Source organism: Trachymyrmex cornetzi, unplaced genomic scaffold (genome assembly GCF_001594075.2).
Source record: "Trachymyrmex cornetzi isolate Tcor2-1 unplaced genomic scaffold, Tcor1.1 scaffold598, whole genome shotgun sequence".
In the NCBI taxonomy this organism is placed as follows: domain Eukaryota; kingdom Metazoa; phylum Arthropoda; class Insecta; order Hymenoptera; family Formicidae; genus Trachymyrmex; species Trachymyrmex cornetzi.
The window spans coordinates 42215-53048 of NW_017299912.1; the positions used below are offsets into that span (position 1 = coordinate 42215).

General features: G+C 38.0%; 2 protein-coding genes across 2 annotated transcripts; one reads left to right on the top strand and one right to left on the bottom strand.

Moving 5' to 3' along the window:
• Positions 1–7471: 7471 nt before the first annotated feature.
• LOC108766496 (histone-lysine N-methyltransferase SETMAR-like) lies at positions 7472–8539 on the top strand. Its single transcript, XM_018515828.1, has one exon. The coding sequence runs from the start codon at positions 7472–7474 to the stop codon at positions 8537–8539; it is 1068 nt and encodes a 355-aa protein (XP_018371330.1).
• A 212-nt stretch (positions 8540–8751) lies between these two features.
• LOC108766498 (uncharacterized) lies at positions 8752–10293 on the bottom strand. The gene is made up of 4 exons (XM_018515829.1): positions 10184–10293; positions 9813–9897; positions 9546–9708; positions 8752–9410 (listed from the first exon to the last, which is right to left on the bottom strand). The coding sequence occupies exons 1-4, from the start codon at positions 10291–10293 to the stop codon at positions 8752–8754; spliced, it is 1017 nt and encodes a 338-aa protein (XP_018371331.1).
• Positions 10294–10834: the final 541 nt, after the last annotated feature.

Genomic DNA, 10834 nt, shown 5'->3' on the forward strand with positions numbered 1-10834 from the left:
GAACCATCGTATCGTCGATCCGAGCTCCGGACCGCAGAGGAGCTAGGGGATGGACCGACTCAACGGGAGGCACTTCACTTCGTCCCTTGGCCACGTGGTAGAGCCGGGGTCTCAGGGGAACAAAGCAGAAGCCTCACTCGGGGTCGTCGCTCCGCTCCGGGAGCGGCTCCCCGAGGCGAACGCACACGCTAAAGGCCGGAAAATGGGTCAGTATGCCTTAAGGGCACACTTCTATTCCATATGGGCCAGTACGTTCGATGCCCTTTCTTTTCGGCCTTGGAAACTAATCCAAATAACCGGGGATAAGAGCAAGTTCAATCTTAGTCGACAGGATAAATACGAGGAGGTGGTATTCGTAAATAAAGAGAGTCGAATTAAAGTCAAATTTGTATAATTGAACTTAAAATTGGAATATTATAATTGTTCCATATTTCCTTATTAATTACTAAGTGTGATGTGTGTCATATTTTCTTATTAACTACTAAGTGTGATGTGTGTCACATTTTCTTATTAACTACTAAGTGTGATGTGTCGATTGAATAAGTTGTTACAAAGGAGGGGAATATTCGATAAAGGGATTTAAGTGTTCAGCGGGAATTACAAATGGGAATGGAGAACCTTCTAAGTGGACGACTGCGAAGCGCTGGGGACCTGTGGGAAAAGTTAGACAATAATCGAGGAATTCGGATAAGTTGGTTACATATTGAGTATTAGGGAAATGAGGAAGAGAGAGCTGGCTGTCTGGAATTTGAGAAACTAGGGTGTGAATATCGGGGGCAGCCTGAGGAGTAGAAGACACCCAAGGAGATTCGGATAATTCCGGAAGTTGGTCAGGTTCTAAGGGGAGGTCGGAAACCGGCAAATAAGAAATCGGAATAGGAGAAGAGAGAGGCGGCAGGTAATGTCTGTGTTTGACTAGTTATATCTTCTGGGGTTCGGGGTCGTATGTTTACGTCGCGAAGGGGGGCGTCTGACGAGAAAGGGCCTCTGTTGCGGACGAGGCGCCTGCGTGTCCTGGCGAATACTATTACTGACCGGCGCTGGGGGGTGGTCGTCCCGTTTGAGCGCACTGAAACGTTCATGTATTAATAGTTAAATAGAAACAATTACGAGACAATTAAAATAATTAGTTTACAGATTAGAAAACGAAACCGGGCGCGAGCCTCTGAGTACGGGGAGAGAAAAGAGAAGAAAAAGGGGGTAAAAACGGAAAGGAGGGTGACGTTTACTTACTACTTGCTGTAGTTGTGATGAGAGAGCTAACTCGAGAGACCAGTCGAGTTGGCGTTGCGGACTCCAGTTCCTGATGCACTGATTCGAGATATTTTAATATATGTTTCTGACGAAGGTTGAATTGCTACTTTTAGATTGATTCTTGAAAAAATTGTCTCTCAACCCCGAAGAGATTTTTGAAAGTGCTGGTGAGCTCCCGAGAACACTGAATATGACGGTCAGAGATAAAATGTAATAGTTCCCGACTTCCGAAAAACGAGAGGCCAAGAGACACAAAAAAGCCCAAAAACTGGAAAAAAAGAGAGTGACCCTCGGGAACGCGGAACCGCGGTTTATATAGCTGTTTTTCCTTAATTGGTGGGGTTCTAATTTGGGTGGTGGGACGTTTTTCAGGGTTTTGGATTGGTCGAGATTGTGGGGGAGGAAAGGAGTCGGTTGGTATCAACAAGTGTCTTCTTTGGTTTTATGATTCTTTTAAATTTATGGGAAAATGCACGTGCACCGATTAAGACGAGCGCACGTGCACTGTCGGCACGCGCCCGTCAAACACTTTCCCTGGACTTCGCGTGTTACATTTATATTTTATGGTCGCGGTCATCGTGAGAATCGTCCGCGACTTACTTGTCGAAAAAATGTTTAGGCGCCAGTACTGACATTAATTGTTGTTTTTAATGGCGCTGTCCAAGGGAAGTGTCATCGGCGGTGCATTAGCTCTCTGCGTTCACCGATTCCAACTTGATTTTATTTGGTGTTAATGGAGACACTGGAGTCATTTAATTTAAAATTTCTCATGTGAAAAGATTTCTATTACTTTTCTCAGAAGTCTTAGAGGTTGATAACCCCTAAGTCTCCGTGAGAAAGAGAAAAGAGGCAGCGTGAGTCCGCTGGACGTAACAGCAGTATATAAGATATTGTATCATTAAAAGTTAAAAGTATGCATACTTATTTATATAGCATCTATATAATAAAACATCACAAATTTATTAATGCATCATCGAAATATTTATATTAATAATCATAAATTTTTATTAATTATCGGTCACGTTCTTCAATTATCCCCTGACCCCTGGGGCCCCATTGATAGTCATGAAAATTTGCCGAGGGTCTAATAGTATCTCGTCGGTAATACAGATAATCAACTATATTTGACTTTGCAGTATCATCATTTATTCAGTCAGTGTTAGTCTGTGTCGTGTGTGTTCACATTATTTATTATAACTTATTTAATTTATTATTCTTTAATAAATCAAACTAATCAAGACTCCTTACAAATCAAAGAATTGGAAAGAGTAAGGGCACTAGGAGTCGGGCGCAGAAGACGTCGCGTAAATAATACACTTATAAAGAGTGAAACTTCTTTATTCATTAAACGCGCTTACGTATTTCGACTCATTTTTTAGCCTTCTTCAGAGCAAACGGGGTGATCCAGATTAACCACGGCTCGATGGACACCACCAATCACAGCGACCGGTGCTTAGGAGCTTTGTAGTCTCAAGCGCTGTGAGTGGCTTGTCCAATTGAGCCGTGTCCAACTGGGCGCCACCTCGATTATCATTGACATTGCGATACCTTACATCTGGGGATATGATAAGTCTACATTATCTTTACCGCACAGGTAAATCTACTGTGCCAAAAATAATTATGGAAACAATGGAAGCGCTTTGGCAGATACTACAGCCTCAAGTACTTCCTCCACCAACTGTACAAATATGGACTAAAATCGCAGATTTAAAAAAATTAATGGAATTTTCCTAATTGTGTCGGAGCAATTGACGGGAAGTATGTTGTTGTACAATGTTTTAAAAACACTGGATCAGCTTTTTACAATTATAAAGGCACGTACAGCACTGTTTTAATGGGAGTTTCTGATGCTGATCTTCGCTTTACATATGTTAGTATCGGTTCTGCTGGTAGAGAAAGCGACGGAGATATTTTTCAAAGTTTAGATTTTGGAAGATGCATCGAAACAGAAACACTGCCATTGCCTCCACTTGAAGCTTTATCGAGTACAAATACTTGCCTTCCAGCAGTATTTGTTGGTGATGCAGCATTCCCGTTGTTAAAGAATTTATTGCGGCCATACCGTGGTACTAACTTGAGTCCAGAAAAAATTATTTTTAATTATCGCTTGAGCTCAGCAAGGCGTGCAATTGAAAATACGTTTGGAGTAATGTCAGCCAAGTGGAGAATATTCCGACGGCCGATTATTGCGTCACTTTCAACTGTAAATAATATAGTTAAATGTTGTGTGGTACTACACAATTGGCTTCGAAATGCGGAGCTGAACGTTTTGCCTGGTCAGAGAAGGTATATTCCAGTAGGATTTGTAGATTCAGAAAATCGCTATGGAAACGTAAAAGCTAGTCAATCGCGAAACGAAGAGCCACCTAGTGCACTTCGATGTTTTGCACCAAATGTATCAAGAAATTTTGCGAATGATGTCAAAGTAATTCGAAAAATGTATACAGAGTATTTTATGAAAGAGGGTCAAGTACCTTGGCAATGGAATAAGCTATCTGACTTTCAACGGAAAGTATATACACAACAGGCAGAAGGTAAATTGAAACACATAATTTGTAAAATATGCAATCGATCAAGTTTTATTTTGTTCCTCTGCTACAACTTGAGAAAGCGCTTGTAATACAAGTGTTTTTAAACGTAATTTCGCATTTACATTTAGATGCTGTGAATCCCGCGATATAAAAAAGATCAAATAGAAAAGATCGTCTGAATTCAGTGTCAATCGAACTTCGTTTTTCTACCAAGTTTAAAGTTGCCTCATCGACCGCATCTATACGCGTATCAGATAATTGTTTTTTTACTGAAAAAAGAAAGGAAACTAAATACTAACCGAGCAAACACCAAGTTACATGTAACGTACCTGTTAGTTATAATTTCCCACTCAACACGTGTTATATTACATTTATATTGTTGAGTGAGAAATTGTAACTAACATGTATGTTACATGTAACTTTGTGTTTGCTGAGAACGCACTGTATAAATAAGATTTTCAAATAAATCAGTTATAGGATAGAAGTACTGCATAAACTGTTTTTTTAAATACTTAATTACATAATTTAAATATTTGTTCAAGTTCAATAATTTAAATTATTGAACTTGAACAAAAATTTAAATCCTCCCGGCCTCCTCTCGCTAATCTCTCGATGGCCCTTTGCGTCCTCGTACTCGGCCTCGGCGACAACGATCTCGCGCTCCCCTTACAAGACTCGGCTCGCTCGTCCACAGAAAGAGTGAGGCCCGGGAGCTCCCGGCGGATTTTCGCAGGCTGCTTAGCGCTCCCCCCTCCTGCGGGGGGAGGGAATCACGCTGATTGGCTTCCGCGTATCACGATATCCGCGCGTGCCGTGCAGGCCCGCGCGGCCTTGAATCCTGGCTCGCACGAGCGCAATGAATGTCCCTGTCAAGGGTGGCGTCTGTGCTCACGGCCCCTGCGCTTCCTGGCCTGACGGAGGAGATCGGGATGGATTTCCTTCTCGCTCCCCGTCGGGGCCCTATGCTCCCGACGGACGTCCGTCCGGCCCCTCAAGGGTGGCCGGGAATTCTGGCCTCCTCCGGTGCTCTGCAAGGGGTGCATGGTGAAAGTATGGTTCCCTTCGCATGCGACAGCGGTTACAAGCAATGATATAAAATAATACAACCTGCTTATCCAGACTCCTGGATGTGCGTCCTTCTCTCTTAGCTTCTTCTTAGGCCTTCCTTCCAATCCTGTCCTTCTTCGGTCTTCCTTCCAATGGTGACGGGCGAGACGACACGATGATACAATGCAATTTCACAGCAGCTGCCGAGCGTGATCCGTGGCGCGTCTACGCTTCCTGATACGCTTGATCATTACGCAAAAGAAATGCTAATATAAAAGAAGAAAATCTGCCGAGTAAAATAAATGACGCGAATTTTAACGCACGTTCGCAGGTGCGCTGGCACGCGCGCTCGCGTGTGCGCTCGCCTACGCGCTCGCCCTTCGAGCCAGTAGGAAGCACGAGTCCGCCGTCGACAAGTCCGCACAGTGACGGACCAAATGTCACGTCACAGCAGATTAATGTGTTAAAATTATTATTATTACAATAAATAATTTATTAAGTGTTGGATTGAATACAACAAAATGGAAAAAGAAGAAGAATTTGATTATTCGAATACATATGATGCGAGTCCTGATGACCTGGAATTAATAAAACTTGTTAGATCGAACCCTGGTCTTTGGAATAATAGTCTCAAAATATACAACAAAATTGAGGAAAAAAATTTGGTTTGATCTATGATAGGACAGAACGTATAAGCACTCCTTTGTCAAGTAAGTTTCTTCCTTCAGACATAAGTTTCACAATTATTGAGGTTAATATCCTAATCACTGTTATTCCCAGGACTTGATGCTCAGAAAAAATTTAGTAATATGAGATCAACGTTTGGACGTCTTTATAAAAAAATTATACGAAGTCAGCCCAAATCAGGGTCTGCAGGTAATCATCTTGTATATGTACCTAGTTGACCTCTGTACAACGAGTTATTATTTCTCAAAGATGCAATAAAACCAAGGAAGTAAGTCTGCAAGATCTTTCTTGATAATCAATTTAATATATAAAAATGATTTAATTTTACATTGCTGTTGTGTTATTCATTTTTGTAGCACAACATCTAATTTTGTGATTTTGACAAATGATCCAAAGAAATCTGTAAACACTGTAAAAGGTGGATACAAGTTGGAGAAATTTGTTCTACCAGTACAGAAAACATTCCAAAATCCATTAAAAGAAAATTCCAATTAGCCAACTTTCAAGCCATACAATGAGCTCTACACTGCAACAAGATGAATCAGAATTATTAGTTGATGATTGTTCTTCTCTACAGGAATCTCAATTGTTAAAATATTGTACTTATAATGATTCATCTTATGATTGTCAGACAGGTGCATATTTGTTATTAATATATTACACAATATATTACAAAATATTGAGTAATTCTACAAAATATTGGATAATAACTATTTTTTTTGTAAGCATCTTTTATTTTGCAGATATGTCAGATGTAAATGTATTTATATCTCCGAAGGCAGAAGAAATACCACTACGGAAAAAAATAAAATTAGAAACACCTCCTCCTGATGGTTTCTATAAGAAAAAAAAAAGTTAAAGATGATGAAGATATTAAATTGCTCAAAGATATGGCAGCTTCTGTACGAACTGTGAGCGCGACATTAACTACTACTAGCAACAGTCAAAAACAGGACACAAGTCAAGGTTCTGATAGGCTGTTAGAAACATTGAATCCAGAAATTGAAGCGTTTGTTCAAGTTTTAAAAGGTTGCCTAGGAAGAGTCCCCCTGATTTCCCGATTAACATGTTTAATTGAATTACTTTCTATCGTGAAGAAGTTTGAAAAAGTATGAATGAGCTTAAAAAATAATAAGTGTTATATTGTTATTTTACCAATGATTATTTTAAATTTACTTGTATGTTATGTTCCTTTTATATTTAGTTGACTGTGAAAGAGAGAGAATTGATAAGTCAATAATTTTATTTGAAGATTATTTAAGTTCAAATTTGTTCTATGTGTTCTTAATATTTAATCATAAAATTTTATTTAATTTTATTAATGAAAAGAGTAACAAGATATGAATAAAAAGTTTTATTTTAACTTTAGACATTTAGGGAAACTTGATGTATTGTAGACTGAATACGATTGTGATATACCAGAAGTATATGTCGAAGTGCATTATTTTGTAAGAAATAAAAATTTATACCAAAAAATACATCCTTTATTTTTTATTATGACTTCCCTATCATACAAAATAAAATATGTACATTGTGTTGATATAATATCGTATAAGATAGTTGTATATGTACATTGTATTTATAATAGGAAAAAAATTAATTGTACAAACATATTTCCAACTTAATATTTACTTATATGTTCAAACAAAGGAAAATTAATAACATGTTTTATATAAAAGAAATAGTCACATATATATGATTTACATAAGTACTGAAGAATAAATTTTCTTTGCAACAGATTGTACACGGTAAAAATTGTGAAAAATGTATAAATAGTACTGTAATCTCATGCAAATGTACGAGGGTGGATCAAATATAAACCGGAATTTTACAAATACTTTTCTTAGCCAACCACGAGCGCTCTCACAGTGTAGGTTCTTGTAGTGTAGTGTATCAGGAGTGGGGAAAACGCTTGGTGAGCTGTTTGACTCAGTCAATTCGCCAGTACAGCTATGAGTGAGCAACAGGTTCCAGCGTCCGTTGCACAACGGGTTATAATAAAGTTTTTAACTAAGGAAGGCGTTAAACCGTGCGAAATTTTGACTCGATTGAAGGTTCAGTATGGGGATGATACTCTGTCTAAAACTCAAGTGTTTGATTGGGCCAAAAAGTTTAAGAGTGGACGAGAAAGTGTGGAAAATGTGAGTCATAATCGACATCCAAGATCAAGCGTCTCTGGTGACAACATTGGTGCAGTTTGTGACCTTATTGAAGGTGACAGGCGGCTCACTATTCATGAAATCGCTTTACAGGTGGGCATTAGCTATGGAAGTGCTCAAACAATCATTAAAAATCATCTTGGTTTCAAAAAAATCTGTGCCCGATGGGTCCCAAAGTTGTTGAACGAAGATCAAAAAAACATCCGACTGCAAATCAGTAAGAGACATCTGAATCGATTTCAGCGGGAGGGAGAGACTTTTTTGAGGCATATCGTGACATGTGATGAAACATGGGTGCATCATTACACTCCCGAGTCCAAGATGGCGAGTAAAGAATGGCGAAGAAAAGACGAAGCCGGTCCTGTGAAAGCCAAAACCCGTCTCTCAGCCGGTAAGGTCCTCGCGACCGTCTTTTTCGACTACAGAGGAGTGTTGCTCATTGATTTCCTACATGACCGACGTACGGTTAACGCTGCCTACTACTGCCAGCTGTTGGAGGCAGCAAAAGCCGCTTACAGAAGCAAAAGACGCGGTGTCCCCATCAGAAACGTCATCCTTCTTCATGACAATGCCAGGCCACATACGGCGGGTGAAACGAAACAAAAACTGGAGGATATGCATTGGGAAACCCTTGAGCATCCTCCATACAGCCCAGATTTGTCACCCTGTAACTATCATTTGTTTGCGCCCATGAAAGATGCTCTTGGAGGATTGCGATTTGACAACGGTCAAGATGTTGAGGAATTCGTGCGCAATTGGTTGGTGACTCAACCTCAAAGTTTCTACGAGCAAGGAATTAACAAGCTTCCAAACCGCTGGGAAAAATGTGTAGAGCGTGAAGGAGACTATGTAGAAAAATAATCAATAGTATTTTTGTATTGTTTTATAAATAAATAAATATTAAAAAAGAATTCCGGTTAATATTTGATTCATCGTAATTTGAAATTAATCATTGAAATTAAACTAATTGAAAAAAAATTAATACGTAATAAATCATTGATTTACAATTTAATAAAATATAAAAATGAAGAATCAACACAACCGTTTCATTAAATTAAATTTTAACAAAACAGTTATATATTAATACAATATCCTCTTAGTGCTGATTGAAATTGCCATGGGACCTGATTGCATCCAGCTTCCGACACAAAATATTCACGAAATACGTTTCTTTGAGCTTTTGCAGCATTTGTTCCACTATTACCTTTCATATTAACAAGGTCTTTATAAAGCGTTGAGTTATCTCCCAGGCCTCGCCAGGCACCTTCCATGATTTCATGATTTTCATTCTCCCTATCTATAAAATTCGGAGGACAGTAAAGCCTTGTACAAGCAGGTTTCTGTGTTTCATCGTCCATGATGAAATTATGCAAACATATTAATGCTTTAATTATGTGATCCACATTTTCAGGATAAAAATTACAGCCTTTCAGAAGAATTTGCCATCTAGATGCTAGTATACCAAATGCATTTTCAATAATTCTTCGTGCTCTTGATAGATGGTAATTAAATACACGAGCTTTATCAGCATCTTCACCACCATTAGCAAGGAACTTTTGCGAATATGGTTTTAACAAGTTCATACCTAAAGGAAATGCCTCATCAGCGACAAGGACATGATTAATTTTAATATTTGTACCAGGCAATTCACATGGTGGTGGTATATTAAAACTTCCTTGTCCCACACATCTTCCAAGCCCAGTCTCACTCCATACGCCATCACTAATAGATCCTTCAAAATAAATTCAAATATTTGTCATAACAAAATTATTTATTGATATGTATCTTTTATTGCTTTAAAAAGTGCTTTAGGAAATATATAAATTTATATACATATAAATTATAAACATATTTTGTAATCACATACCAAATTGACCGATATCTACCCACAGAAAACGATACTTGTGGTTGCATATTGCCATCAAAACTATACTGAAGAATTTTTTATAACAAAAATATTTTGATCCAGAATTTGGTGATGCTTTAATGCGAATGTGCTTGCCATCAAGCGCATCGATACAATTTGGAAACTGCCATTCCTCGTAAAAACCTTTAGCTGATTGTTTCCAAGTAAATAGATCTGGTTGCGGAAGCACTATATAGGTTGGAGAGCTTTCCATATTGCTTCACATACTTCTTGAACAATTTTGTATACGGTAGATCGACCAATTCTGAATTCCCAAGATTTAGAACGAGCACTATCACCATGTGCTAAAAAACTTTTATTACCAAACAAATATATTACCAAAGCAATTTTCCAAAGAGATACAATGTATATATAAAGATTCTTTTAATTATATTTAGTATATAATATATGTATATTTATTTATATTAATATTTTTATTAATTTATAAATTAATAAAATTATAAAAATTTATTATTAATATTTTAAAATAATATACTAAATGAATGTGTGTGTGTGTGTGTGTGTGTGTGTGTGTGTGTGCGCGCGCGTGTGCGTGTGTGTGTTACATTATCTATATCTATTTACTATATATACATTACTTTAGAGTTAATGCAAGTTTTAATTCTGATGGTAAAGGACGTCGTAAACCACCACGTGGAAGAAATGGCTCAATTTTTTGAAGTAAATCATCAAATTGATACGGTAACATTCTAATAAACGAAAAGAACTCTTCGTGGTCAGTGGTTTTAAGCTCACGAAATAATGATAAACGGAATCCTTTTACATTACGACGCCTGTTTAGTGGTCTGATCCACCACCTTCGACGAATCATACGACGTCGACGCTTAATCACATAAAATGTACAAGAAAATATTGTAGTCAATATTAATAAAAGCATATAATTTTTCATTACAATTTATTTTTCCATTTTCAAACGAAGTATGAAGTATGTCTGCGCACTACTGTCATTCTTATTCCAGATTAGTCGATCGAGTCACATGTACGACGCTATGGCTGTGTTCCAAAATTGTTTGTCAGCGCTGCGAGCATGTCGTCATAAGTGCATGCTACCAATAGTGTTCCAATTTCATAAGCATGCTTTTTATGCAAACGCAGCTTTTATTTTGGAACGATATTTTCAGTGCTGTCAGTATATAGCGACGTCAGCGAAAAGAAACAAGTAACCTAGAAATATGGAGAGAAGCATACAGAAAAAATTCGTATTTGAAACTATTATAAAGTTAGCACTT